This window comes from Lactuca saligna, chromosome 9 (assembly GCF_052625555.1).
Source record: "Lactuca saligna cultivar CGN05327 chromosome 9, ASM5262555v1, whole genome shotgun sequence".
NCBI classification, from domain to species: domain Eukaryota; kingdom Viridiplantae; phylum Streptophyta; class Magnoliopsida; order Asterales; family Asteraceae; genus Lactuca; species Lactuca saligna.
The window spans coordinates 144,249,544-144,271,629 of record NC_136425.1 but is presented as its reverse complement, the minus strand read 5'-3'; the positions used below and the strand labels follow the sequence as shown (position 1 = coordinate 144,271,629).

General features: G+C 43.7%; 1 protein-coding gene across 1 annotated transcript; it reads left to right on the top strand.

Annotated features, from left to right (window-relative positions):
* The first annotated feature begins 19,361 nt into the window (after nt 1–19,361).
* On the top strand, nt 19,362–21,730 carry LOC145017413 (uncharacterized). Its single transcript, XM_078975447.1, has 2 exons — nt 19,362–21,277; nt 21,377–21,730. Exons 1-2 carry the CDS (start codon nt 19,517–19,519, stop codon nt 21,476–21,478), a joined length of 1,863 nt encoding a protein of 620 aa, XP_078831573.1. The 5' UTR covers nt 19,362–19,516; the 3' UTR covers nt 21,479–21,730.
* Nucleotides 21,731–22,086: the final 356 nt, after the last annotated feature.

Genomic DNA, 22,086 nt, shown 5'->3' with positions numbered 1-22,086 from the left:
AGACTCGGCGAGTTATGGACTGACTCGGCGAGTCGAGTCAGGAATGGAAGGAATCTGATCATTTTGAACTCGGCGAGTCAGTAGGGTGACTCGGCGAGTAGGGTTGACCTGGAAGGTTGACTTTGACCAGGACTTTGACTTTGGACCAGGGTGGACTTGGTTGTCTTTCGGGGGTCAGTTAGACTCAGTGTTGCATTGATATTGGTAGTTCGGGGAGCAAGAGGAGCAGGAGTCCGGTGAGTTGTCAGGCAGCAACTAGTGAGAGCATCAGCAAGTTCAGCCAGTGCAGGTGAGTTTCCCTTTGTGTGAATGGGTCTAAGGCCACAATGTCGGCCCATGTAGTTATGAGTAGAAGACCCGGGGGTTAGCCCTAGGCACAATATGCTAGTATTGTTTGCAGGATGAGGTCCAGTAATATCGGGCGGGTGCCCAAGGAATTGTTTATATATGATAGTTTATACTTGTTGTCTGTGTGATACATGTATGTGCCTGGTAGGGAGGTAAGTGTGGGCGAGGTCCCGTATCTCACCAATAGCAGAGTGTGGATGGGGTTCCATATCTCACTAGTAGCAGATTAGGGGAGAGGCCCGAACTAGAACAGGAGTGAGAGTGGGCTAGGCCCTTACCTCACTACCATTAGGAGCATGGACGGGGTTCCATGACTCATCAGTAGCAGGACATGGGCGAGGCCCAGGATAGGCGAGGCCTTAGGACAGAACTAGTTGCATGTGTTAGTTATGTGTTTTGAAATGTGTATGTGTTATTATTTGTTGATGGGCGAGGCCCTGTGACAGGCGAGGCCTAAGTGAAACAGATCTGGAGCGGCGGGGCCGTTGTAGCGGACGAGGCCCAAGATAGGGGGCGTGGCCCAGTATGTGCAGTATGTGGTTATGCATGGTATGTGGTAGGGTAGGGAACTCACTAAGCTTCGTGCTTACGGTTTTCAGTTTTGGTTTCAGGTACTTCCGGTAGCGGAGGAAAGAGCTCGGGGTGATCGCATGGCACACACCATAGATTAGACAGCCTGGGAATGTTTACTCTGATAACAAACATGTGTTTTGAAAACTTATACTCATATTATGTTTTGGAATGATGACTTTACTTTAAGTAATGATTTATTAAAGACATTTTTCGTCTTAAATTTTGGGTCGTTACAAGTTGGTATCAGAGCCTTGGTTTGAGGGATTCGGACATGCTCTCGGGTGTGTCTGAACTCAAACTGAGGAATTGGTAAGGAAGTTTTCAAAATGGAAAGACAGTTTTGTAAAAAGAGTTTTGAGAAATAAAATGATTTTAGAAAAGTAAAAAGAATTCAGAAAGAAAAGAACTTTGAAAAGAGACAAGAGGTGTGGTGCATGCAATCAACCGAGCTCAAGTAAGTACCCCAAAATACCCATACAAGTTTATGTTTTGATTATCAGTTAATAGAACAGCGATGCTAGATTAGGACTAAGGATCTAGGGAGGATGCCTTATGTGCCTGTTATATGTGCTTTTGATCTGCATGATAGTGCTGAATAGTCAGTAGTAGGATAGCCTGATTAGGTTATGCCTGAGTTTATGAGTTGTGTTGCATGCTAGTTCAGATCCTTGCTAAGTGGATATGATTGCTTGAGTATGTTATGGTTAGATTTTCCCTTGTCTGAATGCTTCTTGCTTTGTGCATTGTGGGATTCTAAGTGATGGGAGTTAGCCATTAGGTGGATACGTCATGTCACATGTGATCAGGGTTGAATAATCTCAGAGTGTTGGATTTGGTCCTATTGCGCAACTCTTGTTTGAGTCCAACCGTTGTAGGAATGAGTCTTTTACTTGAAGGAATATCTGAGCCTCGTCACATGTGATGGTATCCAGGTGATGGCTAATTGGCATTGCGAGGAAGCCTTCAGCAGCTGAGGACTAGTTGAGTTGAGTCAAAGGTTTCCCTAGGGTAAGCCTAGGATGAGGTAGTGCTGGGAGAAGTAGAAGTAGAAAAGGGACCTGGTGGAGTCAAAGCAGTTCCTGAGGAAAGTACGGATAGATGTGGAAGGTAGTATGGGCCCGTACTACTGAAAGCAGAGGATCCGTACTCGATTCGGGAAAGGCCGAGACAAGACCGGGAACCTGGTAGTGTGTATGTTTGGTCTCGCAGCAGTGAGGAGTATTTTGATAGTGGTTATGTTATATGTTTCAGTATGGTGACATTGCAAGAGGGACCAGCGGGCGGATCAGGCGCCGGAGAGGGATTAGGCTCGGGTTTAGGGGCCGAGCAGCTTGAGGAGCGGATGAGAGAGTTGATATCAGCGGAGGTTACGCGCAGTATTCTAGCTCAGACTCCTGTCATATTTGGCACGGTCAAGGAGGGTATATTAGAGATTTTGGATGAGAGGCTGGGAGCCTTCCGTACTGAGATGATGGCTTTATTGGGAGCGCGTACCTTGACATTTCGGGAGTTCAGGGTTTGCGGGGCACCAGATTATCATGGGGCTAGGGACCCCATCGCTAGCAGCAGATGGTTGGCTGATGTTGCCAATGCATTCCATACGAGCCGGTGTCCTGAGGAGGACAAGGTCAGACTCGCTTCCTGTCTTCTGAAGGACAGAGCGAGGGATTGGTGGGAGGAGATTGGTCACGCTTTGGGTGATGATGCCGCGTTGGACGCGATGACTTGGAGTGATTTCTCAGCGAGGTTTAGAGCGGAGTTTTCGCCGATTATTGAGGTGTAGCAGTTGGCCCGGGAGTTTCAGGATTTGACGTAGACTACTGAGACTGTGGCGGAGATCACCGCCAAGTTCAGAGAGAGAGCCCTTCTTGTTCCACAGTATGTCGCGGATGAGGAGATGAAGAAGGCACGATATCACGAGATGCTGAGGGATGACATCAGGGAGTTCGTGAGCAAGTCCGGATGTAAGACCCTGGAGGATATGATTTCTCGGGCCAGGGAGAGGGAAATTGATTTGGAGCAGATCCGGAAGAGGAAGCCGGATGAGGTTCAGGTAGCCGCGAGTTCGGGCAAAAGGCCCAAGGGAACGAATTCGAGGTCGAGGGATTATCAGGACCGCAGTCGATGCATAAGGTGTGGCAGGACGCACGGGGGCGCGTGCAGGAGTGGTAGTGGTGGTGAGGTTGGCTGTTTCAGGTGCGGTCGGACTGGTCGTTTTAGCAGAGATTGTACTGCTACCATCACTCAGTGATCAGACTTGATATGTTTTCACTGCAATCAGCGGGGCCACAAGAAGGCCCAGTGCCCTAGTTTGTTTTCAGCAGGACGGGTGATGGCACCCGCCTCTGCAACTTTGAGGATCACAGACGGCCGTCAGGGCCGTGCGGAGGTGCCTGCGGTAGGAGGCAGGGCTTTTCAGATGGCTACTTTGCAGATGCGAGCAACGCCGGACATTGCAGGTATGCGACTTCCGTTTTCAGTTCTTTTATTTTGTGCATGATTATATTGTTATGGTTCTGCATCATTAGCGGTTGAGCATTTTATTTTCGAGCGGGTTCATTGTGATCGAGTTATATGCCATTTGCATACCTTGGTTATTGGTTAGTAATTAAGGGATGAGTTGTATCGAAGAAGGTTACGTTGAGTGCAGTATCCGTAGCATGCCTTGGTGAGACTCGGTATGTCTCGCTAGTTTGGAGCCGTATAAGTTTTAGGATGGATGGGTTGGATCCTTAGCTATGGTAAGCTGGGATTCCTCAGCGGATTGATTATGGTAGCAAGGATTGGGATTTCTTCTCATCGATCATCGAGGTGTAAGCAGGATCCAAGTGGGGGAGAATCCTCCGAGTGTATAAGGGTAAGGGCACGCGAATCTAGATCGGGTATATGATTCTGAGAAGGAAAGAAGGTAGTTCAGCGGTTGACGAATCGAGTAGTTCAGGGTTGGGAGTTTGAGAACTTCCCATCAGTGCGTGCGTGTAAAGGGTAATGGTGGGTATGTGGTTCAGATTCAGGTTAAAGGGCCGCATGTAGAACTCGTGTGAGTCGGAATGGAGATCTTAGGGTCAAATTGCAGGAGATGTTTTCATGCTAGCAGTCAGTGGTGGAAGTATTGTCAGACTACGGGGCAGCCGTAGCATTTCGTAGTAGCTTCGTTGGCGGAGTCGGGGCGAGGCCCTTATCTCCTAGCATTCAGATATGGATCGGGAATGGGAATGGATGAGAATGTTACGGAGTCGCCGGTTTATCCATTGAGAGATGGGACCTTGGAAGAGGCCGCTCTAGGACATAGTCGGGTGAGACCCATGGGCGAGGCCCGTATGAGGATAGCAGTGTAGGTGAGACCTGAGAGTAGGGTGGCTCAGTAGTACGGTTGGGTGAGACCCGTGGGCGAGGCCCATGAGCTTTAGCAGCACAGGTGGGACCTGGTAAGGATCTTAGCGTCTAGGCAAGGGGATCGGGGATCCCAGGAAATTGTAGTGCCAGCATGGTAGAATAGATTGAGCAGTATAGGTGGCGGCAGTATCTTCGAATGTCGCTGGGAGCGACTAGTGGTTGTGCTGGGTCAATAATTGGTGAGGGTCGGTAATCCAGTTGTTGATAGGTTGGTAGGGACCAGGATGATCTCAGTTCATTCGGAAGCCAGATAAGAATAGCAGGATTTCTAGTTAGTAGCAGTGCGGGGATGTAGAGTATGGTGGAATTTAGTTAGTCGATCGTGGGGTGCTCGACACCAAATGATAGCAGGATGAATGCCCAGAGGGTACTGGAAACGATGACCCTTACTGGGAGTGGCGGGAGTAAAAGATTTGGTGAGGAAAGGGTCTTCACAGCGGCAGAAGGGATAGATGGTTATGGAGCGTTGCCTTGGGGAGACAGGGAAATCGCGCAGGGAAAGAAGGGGTGGACCCCTATTTTGCAGTACTCGGAGATTACCAGAAAGATTGTCGGTTGAGTAAGTTGTGTTTCCAGGATGTTCAGGGTCTGGATGCATCTGAAGTTATTATCCGTAAGGATTGGCGTTGGTCTGAATGACTGAACGGAAGGCCAGCAAAGTTAGGCAGCTGGTGCTAGAATGGATGGTGGGGCTTTGGAGGTTGATCGCCGACAGTAGAGTATAGTAAACTTCGAGGATGAAGTTTAGTTTAAGTGGGGGAGAGTTGTAACACCCAAAGTTTTAAAGGCCAAGAAAGGAAAGAAAAGCCCTAATTTAAGGGACGACTCGGCGAGTCCAAGGAGGGACTCGGCGAGTCCGAGCGGGATCCGGGTCGAGGCGTAAGCGACCGACTCGGTGAGTCGGTCAAGGTGACTCGGCGAGTCTGGTCTGTGCGCGGAAAACCCTAAATTCGGGACTTGGAGCCTATATAAATGTCTTAATCTTCTTCCTAGGGTTCCTTACTACCTCTTTAGCCCTGGATATCAAACCCTAGCTGTCACATCTCCTAGTTGAGCCTTGGAAGGTGCATTAAAGCTTGGAAAAGGAAGAAGGAACTTGGAGGAGCAAGAAGGAGCTATAGATCTGGGATTGTGAGTTCATTCTGAGCACTTGGAGGTAATAAACTAGTTCCTGGACCCTTTTTGCAGCTAGATCTATGTGTGGTTGTTGGGGCTCTTTTGCCATAATGTTATTATTTTGGGTTAGAAGCCGGATCTGGAGTTGCTACTTCAGATCCAAGTGTTTTAGGGCCTGGAGAAGCATAAAGTATCAGCCATTAAGTCGATTTTGAAGCCCCTTGGCCTTACACCCTAGTTTATGGCATATTTTGCCTAGATCTCCTTCTCTACACGTAAAGTTTGCAACTTTACGTGTGGAATAGGCTTGGGAAGGGTAGATCTGCAGTTTGGAATCCATGCATGACTCTAAAATCCTCTACATGTAAGGAGATTTGAAGGTACTCGGCGAGTCCTTTGAGTGGACTCGGTGAGTAGCATGAAGTTGTGGAGAAACTCGACGAGTGAGATGAACAACTCATCGAGTCGTATGAAGATTGCCTTGTACTCGGCGAGTCTGTTCTCAGACTCGGAGAGTTAGGTCGCGAAACCCCAAACCCTTCGAGTTGTGACTCGAATCAGTGAGTCGGGTGGAGGCTCAGTGAGTTGGACAGGTCTGGACTCAGAAATCAGTAGACTCGGCGAGTCATGGACTGACTCGGCGAGTCGAGTCAGGAATGGAAGGAATCTGATCATTTTGAACTCGATGAGTCAGTAGGGTGACTCGGCGAGTAGGGTTGACCTGGAAGGTTGACTTTGACCAGGACTTTGACTTTGGACCAGGGTGGACTTGGTTGTCTTTCGGGGGTCAGTTAGACTCAGTGTTGCATTGATATTGGTAGTTCGGGGAGCAAGAGGAGCAGGAGTCCCGTGAGTTGTCAGGCAGCAACTAGTGAGAGCATCAGCAAGTTTAGCCAGTGCAGGTGAGTTTCCCTTTGTGTGAATGGGTCTAAGGCCACAATGCCGGCCCATGTAGTTATGAGTAGAAGACCCGGGGGTTAGCCCTAGGCACAGTATGCTAGTATTGTTTGCAGGACGAGGTCCAGTAATATCGGGCGGGTGCCCAAGGAATTGTTTATATATGATAGTTTATACTTGTTGTCTGCGTGATACATGTATGTGCCTGGTAGGGAGGTGAGTGTGGGCGAGGTCTCGTATCTCACCAATAGCAGAGTGTGGATGGGGTTCCATATCTCACTAGTAGCAGATTAGGGGCGAGGCCCGAACTAGAACAGGAGTGAGAGTGGGCTAGGCCCGTACCTCACTACCATTAGGAGCATGGACGGGGTTCCATGACTCATCAGTAGCAGGACATGGGCGAGGCCCAGGATAGGCGAGGCCTTAGGACATAACTAGTTGCATGTGTCAGTTATGTGTTGTGAAATGTGTATGTGTTAATATTTGTTGACGGGCGAGGCCCTATGACAGGCGAGGCCTAAGTGAAACAGATCTGTATCCGAGCGGGGCTCGAAGCCAGGCGGGGCCTGGAGCGGCGGGGCCGTTGTAGCGGGCGAGGCCCGAGGTAGGGGTGAGGCCCAAGATAGGGGGTGTGGCCCAGTATGTGCAGTATGTGGTTATGCATGGTATGTGGTAGGGTGGGGAACTCACTAAGCTTCGTGCTTACGGTTTTCAGTTTTGGTTTCAGGTACTTCCGGTAGCGGAGGAAAGAGCTCGGGGTGATCGCAATACACACACCATAGATTAGACAGCCTGGGAATGTTTACTCTGATAACAAACATGTGTTTTGAAAACTTATACTCATATTATGTTTTGGAATGATGACTTTACTTTAAGTAATGATTTATTAAAGAGATTTTTGGTTTTAAATTTTGGGTCGTTACAGATGGTCTTATCATTAACTAAATTTTTAAAACCAAACAACTAGCTAAACAAATTGAGGGGTGAATATTATCGATGTTCCAAAACAATGGCTAAAGAAATATAACAAACAATTTTTATGTTTTATAAAACGCCAACATTTAAAAACAGAAGAAACGAGCTAACTAACATTTGTATTTACATGGCCATGGTTTGTTTTATTTCTAACTGCAATAAAGTCACTCCCTTATACAGTCGTCGGACCTCTATATATATAACCTAATCAAACAATGAAATTTAGGCATGAAAACAAAAAACAGGTGGCGTGCGCCCCTAGCAAAGGAAGAAACAAAACAACAAATAGAAGAAACCATTCAAAGGGGAAAAAGATACATGTACAAAAACCAAAAACCATAAACAGATGTTACCTGGTAGGGTTTGCTGTTGTCAATGATATTGTTGACCATGTACCGTGATCGAAAGTAATGTAAGCAAGTTTTGACTATAGAAAGAAGCTACAAAGGATGGTGAAAAAGCAAACATAAGGAAAGGAGGTCCAATAGAAAAGCAATGTGTGTCCAACCTTATATAGATATGTGCAAGTTAAAAAAAAAACCACATAATAAACAGTAAATTGGCGTATTTTGAGAAGACCTTATGGAATGGGTGTCACGAAGGAGCTTCATGGTTGAGGTGACAACAACCACGACCGTGCACACCATCCGGTGGGTCGTGGTTATGGTGGATTGTCATCACCACAACATTTGACAACGATCGTGGTGGTGGACTTCTCTCAACGTATTCTTCTTCTCTTATTTCTCTGTTCTTCAATGTGGGTGGAGAGTACCCGTATGGTTTGTGATAGTTTGCGGCAATTGAACTGGAACCTCTCTCCCCCCTTGGTGTGGAGAGTACTCGTGAAGACCTAATATATAGTGTTTATCCAATTGTAATAACATTACCTTTCAACTAATTTATTTCGAGTTTATTTACAATATGCTTTGGTTAGAAAACTCGAAAACATACTTAGATTTCATTAATAGAATGAATTCTAAAATAAAACCGATCAGAGTTGTAAATGAACTAAGTTTAACGAACTTTTAATAAATTGTTTAGTCGAAAGATCGTTTATTTAATAAATAAACTAACACAAACAAATTCTTTTTGTTCATTTAGTTAAAACGAACGAAGACAAAACAATGGTGTCATTCATTCATTTACATTTGTTTATGTATTTTTATGAATGAGAGAGAGAGAGAGAGGGAGGGAGAGAGAGAGAGAGAGAAAGAGAGAGAGAGAGAGAGAGAAAGAGAGAGATTTGTTAGTCATGGGGAGGATGATGTTGTTGGTAGGGATGACAATTGTTGACACAACACGACACGAAATGAAATTGGGACATAGATAAGGTGTTGCTTTTCATTATGTATACTATACCCAAACAAAATAAGACTGAATCATCAAGCATGTAAATAGTCTAAAAAAAGAAAAGAAAAGTAGAGATAAATCTAATTAACAATCTTAATTGGAAAAACCTAATTCTAAAGCATAATTACAGATCCATTTGTATTTCAATTCAAACTTAGAAGTAACAAGGTTTGTATTCTAGTTTGGTACAAAGTACAAGATACTATTGTGACATTGTTGTTGGATTAGTGTCTAAGTCCATAACTATTTTGGTATGTTCTTGACCCGATGGTGCATGGTCTTTTTGGGTTGCCTTCACCAAATCAACTTGACAGGATGAATTATGGAGAGAGAGGATTAATTATGATTTATTAATATATTATGAGAATAATATATTAAAGGAGAAATCATATTGGTTAATTAATATTAGTCAATAATTAATTAAGAATTAATTTTATGGCTAAAAGACATTAATTAAACTTACGGGACTAGAACTGTCAATTGTATGATAGTTGAATATTGAGCTAATGGACTCCATATTAGAGGGGTGGACGAATTCTATGGGGAAACCCATTAGAAATTGCCCTAGGCCTCTAAGGAGGGAGTCCATGGGTTGCTTACGTCTTAAGCAGTCAAATTAGGGTTCGTTGTTAGATAACCCTAATAGCCTCACTATTTAAGGATCCCTAGAGAATAAAAAACGCAGCCAAGAGTTTCCTTAGGGTTTCCACACGTTTTTGGGTTCCTCCTCTCTTATCATTCTTCATCCTCGTGCTCTTGGTGTTTGTGAGCCATTAGAGGAGTGACACTTGTGACCCTAAGCTTTCTAAAGCCATTACAAGGAGGATTTGAGTCGTTATTAGTATATAACAACAAAAGGTATGTATTCTAATCTTCTTGGTGAGTTTTGAAAAATAGTATGACTCATTAGGTTTTTATTATGTGTTCATAATGTTGTGTAACTAATAGTAAAACATAGATCCAATTCTAGGGTTGCATGCACACATAGGATTGTTTGTATAAAACCCATCAATTGTGTCTGTTGTGATCTTTATGCTTGTGAACCGGTCACGATCAAATCTTGGATGTAGAGGTCTGCTTAAGTTTAATGCCATACAAATGTGGGGTTAATATCTCAGTTGGGTAATGAACTTTCATGAAGTAGTTTAAATGACCTCGACGGTATTTTTCTTGCGTTTTAAGGGTACAAAGTGCAAACTAACTCACATTTAACGGTTATAGAAGGAAACTAATATTGGATTAGGTGTCTAAGCCCATAACTATTATTGGTATGTACTTGACCCGAGAGTAGCATGGTCCATTTAGGTTGCATGGCACAGGAATAATATGAAGGATGGATAATTGAGAAGAGGTTATTTATGGTTTATTAATATATTATAAGTTCTAATATATTAATGTGAAGTCATATTATTTAATTAGTATTGATCAATAATTAATTTGAAATTAATTATGTGATCAAAAGTGTAACGACCCCATTTCTGGTATGTTATTTAATGTTTATTTTTCTAAGTATTCAAGAGGGACACGACGAGTCTGTTGCCCGACTCATCGAGTAGAGATGGGATTTCCAGCACGTGTAAATGGGCGACTCGACGAGTCCATATCCTGAACTCGGCGAGTCCGCAAGTCTGGAAGAAACCCTAATTTCAAGGGTTTGCACCCTATTTAAACCATGTTATGCGCCCCCAAGCTAGTCTCCTTCACCCTCAGAGTATCCTATACCAAACCCTAACCGTCTCCTTGTGATTTGAGTGTTTGTGTGCTCGTTCTTTGAAGTTTGAAGAAGAGAAGGAAGGAAAGACCAAGGAGAAGGAGAAGATCAAGGATCTAGAACCTGATCCAGAGGTCATTGAGGTACAATTCGGATCTATTCTGTTTCTATGTTTATTTTCTATTAGAAACCCCATTTAAGCCATCTTTATCCACCTCCAAGATTGATAGTAGTATTGGGATCATAATGGGTTGAATAGCCACTAGATATATCCATAAATGAGCTCTAGAAGCTCAGATCTAATGCCTTTATTGAACCTTGTTGCATATAAACCCTAGATCTAGCCTTATTCATGCATTTTAAACCTATAAACCTCTTTAGGAGTATATGTGCACGTAAAGATGGAACCTTTACGTGCAAACCATGCCTTAGGACCATAGATCTATCAGTTGGATGCGTTGGTTTTGAGTAGAATCGTCTGAATAGTAATTGCATGCATGCGACTCGGCGAGTCATTCTTTGGACTCGGCGAGTCGAGTCGCAAGTCCAAGACAGTCTTCATATCTCTAGATCAGACTCGACGAGTTGTTTATAGAACTCGACTAGTCACAGCCAGAGTGTTCATACGTTGAAGGAGGACTTGACGAGTTGTTAATACAACTCGGCGAGTCGGATGCAGATTGACTGAGTGATAGCATTGAAGGGGAACTCGTCGAGTCTATGCCAAACTCGGCGAGTAGTAGCGAGCAGAAGCAAAGGAGTAAGGGTAAGGACTCGACGAGTTGGTGACCCAACTCGACGAGTCAGGTCAACTGTATGTTGACTTTGACCAGGGGTAAAATAGTCATTTTACCGTCAGTATAATTATCAGTATTTGATTCAGTGTGTTATGGAAATTGTAGCCGGGGAGATACTGGAGTAGTAGCAGATAGTTTTCAGAGCGGTTCATTTACCAGCCAGTTTATGAGGTGAGTTTCCTTCCAGTAGGAACGGGTATAAGGCCACAATGCCGGCCCGTTTAGCTAGTAGTAGTTTCCGGACATCGGTTCGGTGCAGTTTTTAGTATGTTTGATGCCTTCGTGGGTAAGACAGGATTTATGTGTTATGTGTTCCGGGCTACGGCTCGATGCAGTATGCAGTTTATGTGTTCATGCTAGTTGATGTGTTTATGCCATGCTATGTTATGCTCAGACAGTTTCCAGACTTCGGTCCGATGCAGGGGACAGGGTCCGAGTCAGTTCCAGACTTTGGTCCGATGCAGTTTCTGGACTTTTGTCCGATGCAGAGGGCAAGGCCCTGGTTAGTTCCAGACTTCGGTCCGATGCAGTGGGCAAGGCCCAATATGTGTTTATATGTTGTTGTATGGTATGAGGTAGTTTGGGGGAGCTCACTAAGCTTCGTGCTTACAGTTTTAGTTTTGGTTTCAGGTACTTCTGCAAGTAATAGGAAGGGCTCAGGTTGATGGCATCGCACACACCACAACTTCAGCTTTATTCCTGGGAGTTTTGTTCAGATACTTAGATATGATTTGATACAGTTCTTGATATGACATTTTTATTATGGCTTTTGAGATACCCGACGCATGGTTTTATTATATGATATTCAGTGTTATGACCTTTATTATTATTTAAAAACAAAATTTTTGGATCGTATTTTGGGATGTTACAAGTTGGTATCAGAGCCTTGGTTTGAGGGATTCGGGCACACTTCCGGGTGTGTCTGAACTCAAACTAAGGAAATGGTAAAATGTTTTTTTTCAAAAGAAAAGAGTTTTAGAAAAGTAAAAAGAATTTTAGAAAGAAAAGAACTTTGAAAAGAGTAAAGGGTGTGGTGCATGCGATCAGCCGAGCTCAAGTAAGTACTCCCAAATTATCCATACAACAGTGTGTATCAGTTAATGTTGAGTTTCAGTTTCAGTTTCAGCAGAACAACATGCTAGAATAGGACTAAGGATCTGGGAGGATGCCTTATGTGCCTGCTATATGTGTTCCTGCTTTATGAGAATTGCATGCTAGCATTTAGTAGACAGCAGTACGATAGCCTGTTTAGGTTATGCCTGGTAGTATGAGCTTAGCATTGTATGATAGTACAGTTTCTCTTTATGAGGATAGAAGTGCTTGAGTAGTCTCCTATGTATGAATGCTGCTTGCTTTGTGCTTTGTGGGACTCTAAGTGATGAGAGTTATCCATTAGGTGAATGCGTCCCGTCACATGTGAACAAGGTTGAATAATCTCAGAGTGCTAGACTTAACCCTACTGCGCAACTCTTATCTGAGTCTAACCATTGTAGGGATGAGTCTTTTACTTGAAGGATTATCTGATCCTCACCGCATGTGATGGTATTCAGGTGATGGCTAATTGGCATCACAAGGAGGCTTTCAACAGCTGAGGATCGGATCGGGTATAGTCAGAGGATTCCCTAGGGCAAGCCTAGGATGGGAGTAACAGAGATGATTAGCAGTGATAGTGGCTTGGTGGAGTCAAGGCAGTACTTGAGGAAAGTACGGATAGATGTGGAAGGTAGTATGGGCCCGTACTACTGGAAGCAGAGGATCTGTACTCGAATCAAGGAAAACTAAGATGAGACCAGGAAACTTGTGGTAGTAGTGATTCCTCGAGATATATCAGTGTTCCTGACGTTTATTATGTTGTGTTTCAGAATTGTGGTATTACGCCCGAGACCAGCAGTCGGAAGTTCAGGTGCCGGAGGGGGATCAGGATTAGACCCGGAGGCCGGGAAGTTGGATGAGCAGACTAGGGAGTTTCTCTCTTCAGAGATTACTCGCACCATACTTGAGCAGACTCATGTGATCTTCGGTTCGATCAAGGAAGGCATCTTAGAGATGATGGACGAGAGGTTGAGCACCTTCCATGCTGAGGTGGAGGCCATGATGGGGTCACACACGCTTACTTTTAGGGAGTTCCGGGCATGCGGGGTTCCGGATTATCACGGGGCACGGGACCCCATAGCGAGCACCAGATGGTTGGCAGACGTGGCCAACGTCTTCCGCACTAGCAGATGTCCCGAGGGGGACAAGGTCAGATTGGCGTCCTGTCTTCTGAAGGACAAGGCACGGGATTGGTGGGAGGAGATTGGTCATGCCATCAGGGATGACGCAGCTTTGGATGTCGTGACCTGGGCAGACTTTACTACCAGGTTCAGAGCCGAGTTCGCACCGGTTATGAGGTGCAGCAGTTAGCATGCTAGTTTTAGGATCTTACCCAGACTACAGAGACAATGGCGGAGATTACCGCCAAGTTTAGGGAGAGGGCTCTTCTTGTTCCTCAGTACGCGACTGATGAGGAAATGAAGAAGGCTCGTTATCATGAGATGCTGCGGAGTGATATCCGCCAGTTTGTGAGCCGGTCCATCTGTAAAACGTTGGATGACATGATTGCTAGGGCGAGAGAGAGAGAGAGAGAGAGAGAGAGAGAGAGAGATTGACCTTGAGATGGAGAGAAAGAGGAAGCCAGAGGAGGCTCCAGGTACAGGGAGTGTGGGCAAAAAGCCCAAGGGTTCAGATCACAGAGCTAGGAGTCAACAGAGCCACGCTCGGTGTGGCAAGTGTGGGAGATTGCACGATGGGGCGTGCAAGGCAGGGAGTGCTGGCTGCTACAAGTGCGGTCAGACTGGGCATATGAGTAGAGATTGTACAGCCACTACTGCCGCCGTTGCAGCATCAGATCTGATTTGCTTCCATTACAATCAGAGGGGACATAAAAAGTCCTAGTGTCCGAGTTTAGCTACTGCAGGAAATGTGTCAGCACCTGCTCCTGCTACTTTGAGAATTACAGATGGCTATCAGGGCCGAGCTGAGACTCCGGTGGCAAAGAGTAGGGATTTTCAGCTGACAGTAGAGGAGGCGCGAATGACTCCTGACGTGGTGACGGGGTCGTTCTTAGTGAACGGCATTTCAGCTACAGTATTGTTTGATTCGGGGGCTACCCGGTCATTCGTCTCTCTTGCACTTAACAAGAGGTTCAATAGAGCTCCTGAAGAGCTAGATTTTCCACTTGAGGTTGAGATAGCACCTGATAGGACCGTTATGGTCGCAAGGGTACACAGAGGATGTTCTCTACAGTTATTCGATGAGCGGTCTCCGGTGGACTTAGTCCCTATTCCCCTACGAGAGAATAAGGTTATAGTAGGCATGGATTGGCTGAGCCCCAATGGGGCGGTGATAGATTGTGAGCTGCAGTTAGTGAGAGTTCGCACTCCCAGTGGGGGAGAGTTGGTGATTTAGGGCGAGAGGCCACAACGCGGACCGATACTGTGTACAGCGGTGAGAGCGATGCGTTATTTTCAGCAGGGTTGTGTCGGTTATGTTGCTTATGTTTTGGATGCCCGGGAGAAGGGCAAGACGATAGTTGATGATGTTCCGGTGGTACGAGTATCACCCTGGAAGGGTGTTATCAGGTTTCGGAAGAGGGGCAAGTTGGGCCCCAGGTTCATCGGTCCTTTTAGGGTTTTGGCCCGGGTGGGACGGGTTGCTTATCAGTTGGATCTTCCGGCAGAGCTCAGTCATATCCACAACACTTTCCATGTTTCTTTGTTGACGAAGTGCTTGGTGGATGAGATAACAGTATTACCCTTGGAGGACATTCAGGTTGATAGTGGCCTGAATTATATTGAGAAACCCATAGCGATCATGGATCGGAAGACGAAAGCCTTGAGGAACAAGGTGGTTCGGTTAGTAAAGGTGCAGTGGCAGCACCGAAAGGGATCTGAGTGGACGTGGGAGGCAGAGGAGGAAATGAGGGAGCACTATCCAGAGTTGTTCGTAGATGCAACAGCAGCAACAGACTTCGAGGACGAAGTCTGAGACAAGTGGGGGAGAGTTGTAACGACCCCATTTCTGGTATGTTATTTAATGTTTATTTTTCTAAGTATTCAAGAGGGACTCGACGAGTCTGTTGCCCGACTCATCGAGTAGAGATGGGATTTCCAGCACGTGTAAATGGGCGACTCGACGAGTCCATATCCTGAACTCGGCGAGTCCGCAAGTCTGGAAGAAACCCTAATTTCAAGGGTTTGCACCCTATTTAAACCATGTTATGCGCCCCCAAGCTAGTCTCCTTCACCCTCAGAGCATCCTATACCAAACCCTAACCGTCTCCTTGTGATTTGAGTGTTTGTGTGCTCGTTCTTTGAAGTTTGAAGAAGAGAAGGAAGGAAAGACCAAGGAGAAGGAGAAAAGCAAGGATCTAGAACTTGATCCAAAGGTCATTGAGGTACAATTCGGATCTATTCTGTTTCTATGTTTATTTTCTATTAGAAACCCCATTTAAGCCATCTTTATCCACCTCCAAGATTGATAGTAGTATTGGGATCGTAATGCGTTGAATAGTCACTGGATCTATCCATAAATGAGCTCTAGAAGCTCAGATCTAATGCCTTTATTGAACCTTGTTGCATATAAACCCTAGATCTAGCCTTATTCATGCATGGTAAGCCTATAAACCTCTTTAGGATTATATGTGCACGTAAAGATGGAACCTTTACGTGCAAACCAGGCCTTAGGAGCTTAGATCTATCAGTTGGATGCGTTGGTTTTGAGTAGAATCATCTGAATAGTAATTGCATGCATGCGACTCGACGAGTCATTCTTTGGACTCGTCGAGTCGAGTCGCGAGTCCAAGACAGTCTTCATATCTCTAGATCAGACTCGGCGAGCTGTTCATACAACTCGGCGAGTCACACCCAGAGTGTTCATACGTTGAAAGAGGACTCGACGAGTTGTTCATACAACTAGGCGAGTCGGGTGCAGATTGACTGAGTGATAGCATTGAAGGGGAACTCGTCGAGTCTATGCCAAACTCGACGAGTAGTAGTAGTGAGCAGAAGCAAAGGAGTAAGGGTAAGGACTCGACGAGTCAGGTCAACTGTATGTTGACTTTGACCAATAGGGTTGACTTTGACTAGGGGTAAAATAGTCATTTTACCCTCAGTATAATTATCAGTATTTGATTCAGTGTGTTATGGAAATTGTGGCCAGGGAGATACCGAAGCAGCAACAGACAGTTTCCAGAGCGGTTCATTTACCAGCCAGTTTACGAGGTGAGTTTCCTTCCAGTAGGAACGGGTCTAAGGCCACAATGCCGGCTAGTAGTAGTTTCCGGACTTCAGTCCGATGCTTTTTTTAGTATGTTTGATGCCTTCGTGGCTCAGATAGGATTTATGTGTTATGTGTTCCAGGCTACGGCCCGATGCACTATGCAGTTTATGTGTTCATGCTAGTTGATGTGTTTATGCCATACTATGTTATGCTCAGACAGATTCTGGACTTCGGTCCGATGCAGGGGACAAGGTCCCAGTCAGTTCCGGACTTTGGTCCAATGCAGTTTCCGGACTTCTGTCCGATGCAAAGGGCAAGGCCCTGGTTAGTTCCGAACTTCGGTCCGATGCAGTTTCCGGACTTCGATCGGATGCAGTGGGCAAGGCCCAGTATGTGTTTATATGTTGCTGTATGGTATGAGATAGTTTGGGGGAGCTCACTAAGCTTCGTGCTTACACTTTTAGTTTTGGTTTCAGGTACTTCCACAAGTAAAGGGAAGGGCTCTGGTTGATGGCATCGCACACACCACAGCTTCAACTTTATTCCTGGGAGTTTTGTTCAGATACTTAGATATGATTTGATACAGTTCTTGATATGACATTTTTATTATGGCTTTTAAGATACCCGACGCATGGTTATATTATATGACATTCAGTGTTATGACCTTTATTATTATTTAAAAACAAAATGTTTAGGTCGTATTTTTGGGATGTTACAAAAAGAGACTAATTAAATATAAGGGGTTGATTTGGTAAATCATTCATTCTTATATAGTGGGCTTATGATCCATAGTTCTTCATGTTGGGCTAAGCTCGTGTGGTAACCTATGGATACTCCATGGAGGTTTTAACCCGTGGAGCATGAGGTATATGGAAAGTTATTTGGGTTTACATGGTGTAACCCTAGTTTGCCGCACTATATAAGAACCCCTCTAGCTCATGAAATTGGCACTTAAGTGGTGACTAGTGGAAACACAAGAGGGCTAGCCAATTTTATGAGTGCAAGTGACCTCCTCTCAAGTTCCTCCATTGTTGGTGGTGTTGTGTGATTTCATTTGAGGTGCAACACTTGGGGCACTAAGTTCTTAAAGGTCCAAGGCTTCCAACTACAACAAAAGGTATGTCTTCTAACTTGTTTTATTACCCAAGTAGCAAGGTTTTGTATGCTAGTTAGGGTAATACCTTGGAAAGTTGAAGTTTGCTTGTATAATAGAGAAAACATAGATCCAAGGTATTTAGGGTTGCATGCACACCTTAGGAGTGTTAGAGTGCTTAAAACCCATCACCTAATTATATCCATTAAAGCCGACTCACCTTTCGTTCATCATCTATATGTTTTGTTCTAATCAAATCCATTAACAATAACTCATTTTAGCTAAAATCCTACATGGAGGATGCTAATGGTAAGTCTCTCTAACTCTTTCTTTTCTTTCGATCGCCTTTATTGTGTACCTAATAGATCTCAATTGACATCAGTTAGGTATTGAAATTGACAATTCAAAGTTGAATTTCATTCACAATCTGAACGTTGATGTTAGGATGAAATCCTGATATGAAACTTGTTGCAAATGCATATCAAGTATGAACTGCCAGACCTGTATTAGATCAATGGTGAGATCATGGGGTGTGATTGGTACTCAAAAAAATATAGGCATATCAAACATCTAGGTTACCTTCAAACTAATACAGGAAGCCACTGTGAGAAATTCGACCACACACATACTATTTTTCTGTCTCTCCTGTCTCTATCGTAAACACAAGGAAGGGCAGAGCATTTCCTACATTTCAATTGTGCCGTCCACATTCTCAGCGAGAGGCAGTTCTGCCCCTATCTCCTTTTCATTCTCATAAACCACACACATACTATTTTTTTTTGTCTCCTCGGGATCACATTTCAAGAGGTAAAAGGGATTGCCATGGCCATTTAGGAAGAAGATCATAAAAGAGTTATCGTCAACTAAACAATCACATAGACCTATTGTGTTGACCATATTGGACCGTTAGGTTATCCGAATTATCGAGTTACACAGTCACATTTCTGATAGTGACCTTTTAAACTCGACAAAGTGCAGTTTGTTCCCCTAAAATTCAATAAAAAAAAAACATAAGGTACCATTTTAAAAAAATCTTAAAAGTTTGTTACCCAATAGTGACATTAACCCTACAGATGTGACATGGTTTCATAATTTCTTCATCATTCCAACCCTAGAATGGCAAGGAGAGAATGTCGAGATGGTGTAGTGGCAAAGACAACGATCCCTGAATCTCATTCAAATGGGGTAAGTGAAGGCACTTGTTACAAATCATGTCTCCATCGGATGATAAAATGACTACTTATCATATATGACCTCCGACATATGCGACACGGACCTCTAGGGGTGGCAAACATGCCACCACCTCTTGGTATAGGGGTGAACCTAGGGGTGTAAATGGTGGCACCAACAACTCCTGACTTTTCCGGCCACAGTGGAAAAAATTTCAAAAATTTTATTTTTTTCTACTACTGTGCAACACCTGACTTTCTCATGCAACCCCTACTATGAAATCTTGCATCCTCCCTGTCTTGATAGGGTGTTTGCTACGCCGAGATGGTGAAGTTGGATTCGATTAGGTGGTGTTCCTAGTCCAATTGACAAAACCTAAGGCCAAAGTACAATTATGTATCTATTTGTAACCCTTAATAATTTTGATGATAAGATTTAATAATTATAATCACAGACAAAGTTTAACGAAACAAATACAATAATTTAGTGTGTATAGTAAAAAAAATGGACGATGTGGTAAAAAATCGAAAATTTTGATTTTCTTTTTTAACTGTCATAAATAAATCATAATAAACAAATGTAGGTTGTAATCACGTGGGCATCCTCCATCGATCCTTACCTTACCTCGTAGTGTGCTCCAATCTCCATGCATGGCTATGGCCGCATAACACCACCACCATCCGTTTCATCCTTCAGTTTTCCCAAATTCTCTTGTGTTTCAGGTTCATCGTCCAATGCTTTCTCTTTCAAACATCCTATAAATGGGACTTGTTCCATCTTTCCACCCAAAAAAACCATCCAATCTCCTCCACCTAACCGCTGTAGAAACAAATGTTACGATCAGCATCCCCCCTCAATCCGGAATCCCATCCTAAGCCTCGGCCACCACGCGACCCAGATATGGAAGGTTCCTCCCTCACCGACGATCCTCAGATACGTCAGGCGCTCTACATAGCCATGGCCCACGCCGGCGTCGCCTTCGCCCTTCTCCTTCTCTACGGTGTAAGTAAAATCCTCGAATATTATCTCCGAGCATTGCTTTGGGCTGTTATCTGTTCAATCCCTCTTCGAGGAATTCAACAAACCTTAGTTTCATTTTGGACCAAACCCTTGGAGTCAGGAATACCAGATACAATTATGGCCGTACCAAAATCCATGTTCAGAGCTTTCATTGGAACCATCGTTGAAATCAAAGATCTTTTCTATAAAATAATCGGTCGTCACAAGAGGAGCTTCAATCCTCCGAAGAGTAAACGAAGTGGGTTTTCGATTGTGTTCAGACGATTGGTGTCTTTATGGGTTTTCGTTATGGCTTACGAACAATTTGGTGGACTTGGCGCTACATCTCTGTTAGTATTAGGGTTTATGTTTACGGCCAATTACAATGTCGAATGCATGTCTGTTGTTTCGTCTTTCAAAAGCTATAGCTTCAAACGAACACCTCGCACATCGTTTCTAACAAGAGGAATCTTGAAGAAATTACAAACCATCGTAGCAATCGGATTGATATTGGGAATGATCGTTGGTTCTCTAGTTGCAGCGATGTTTTTCTCATATAAAATCGGAGTTGAAGGGAGAGACGCGGTTTATTCGATCAAACTACGCGTTGAAGAAAGCGATTACGCAGAGAAAATTGGCGTCAAACAATGGATGGCTGAAAACGATGTTAGAGAGATGTTAGCAAAGTACACAACCCAGTTTTATGGAACAGTTTACGAACAGATTGATAGTTTAGCAGCAGAATACAACATGACAGAAATTGTCGATGAAATGAAAAACGTAATGGCAGAAAAATCGACAAATTCTAATGTAACTTCAACTGCACTAACAACACCAAATCCATTTGCAGAAAAGATTCTAAACTTGAGAAGACACGTCAAAAATGGCGAATGGGCTGAAATTTATCCAGAAGTCAATGCTCTCTTCAAAGAAGTACAAATCAGCAGAGAAGATATTATCGAAAAAGCAAAAGAAATTGCTTTTCAAGGGAAAGACATTCTACAAAGAGTTTTAGCCAGTGGTCAATCGATTTTGGGAGGCAGCACTAAGCTTTTGTTCGTGGTTATCGAGTCGATCGTAACCGGAGCAGCCGGTCTTTTTTGTTTTCTTTCACAATCGATGGTTTTCATCTGGGTTTTATACGCTCTCATAACATCGGATTCGAAAGGTGTAACTGAGCATGTTATGTTAATGTTTCCGATCCCAAAGAACGCAAGAACACGATGTGTTGAAGTGTTGGACAAAGCAATTTCCGGCATACTTTTAGCGACGGCGGAGATTGCTTTCTTTCAGGGGTGTTTTACTTGTCTTTTGCTTAGACTTTTCAACATTCATTTCTTGTATGTGTCGACTTTACTTGCAGTCGTGAGCCCTATCTTCCCGTTGCTTCCATATTGTTTGGCGACAATTCCGGCGATTATACAGTTGGTGATGGAAGGGAAATACGTAGTGGCGATTTTTTTGCCTATTATTCATGTTGTGATGATTGATAATGGTGATAGTGAAATTCTAGAGCATATACCTGGTCATAATCCGTATCTTACTGGGCTTAGCATCTTCGGAGGTGCTGCTATTTTTCCATCTGCGGTGGAGGTAAATAATGAATAAGAAACACCATGAAAGTATATAATATGTGTATGGATACTCGACATGATATCTTTAATGACTTTTTTTTGATGTGTGATTGTGTAGGGAGCGATAGTGGGGCCACTGATAACGACGGTTGTGATTGCTCTCAAGGATTTGTATGTAGAATTTGTTTTGGGTGAACGAAAGGGAATCAAAACAGCGTAGGAGGAAGAAGCAGTGAAGTCTTTTGATATTATACGAAGCTGTGCATGAATAACGTTTTTGAGAATGATGATTAATCATGGAAGCTACCAATTCAAGAGGGAATGTGAGTTGGGTGGTGTGAAGTTGATTTTTGTTATTACTGTTACAGTTTGCAGGCTTGGTTTTTTTTGGAAGGACTAGTGTATGTATTTGTAATTATGCATTTATTTATGTTTTCATGTTTGTCATTTTAGATTTTTAGGGAAAACAAGATGTAACATTTGTTAAAAAATCATTATTTAAGATTATGTTATACTATGAGCAGGTCAAATAAGGACATGAAAACCATCAAACAGACCAAGGGATTACAGTGATCACTTAAAATTGGATCATATCAAGTACTCATTGATTGTAAGGGTTATCATTAAAACGAACAAAATAAAATCTATGTATCGTATCAAGGAAGTCTGTGAAGATTGAGATCTTACTTAAGGTAGTTTTGTGTGTTGTAAGATCGTGATCTAAAGATTGGATCGGAATCGGAATCGGAAGATCCTTACAAAATAAACTCATATTCAAATTATCTCGTAAGGTCTTAGGTGTGGAGTATACATCATTTCTTGATGTTG

Bases quoted from the DNA above. Each gene is read 5' to 3' on its own strand.
- LOC145017413 (XM_078975447.1), top strand. From the start codon at position 19,517: ATGTTACGATCAGCATCCCCCCTCAATCCGGAATCCCATCCTAAGCCT. The intron at 21,278-21,376 runs GTAAATAATGAA...GTGATTGTGTAG, and splicing joins TTTTTCCATCTGCGGTGGAG to GGAGCGATAGTGGGGCCACT.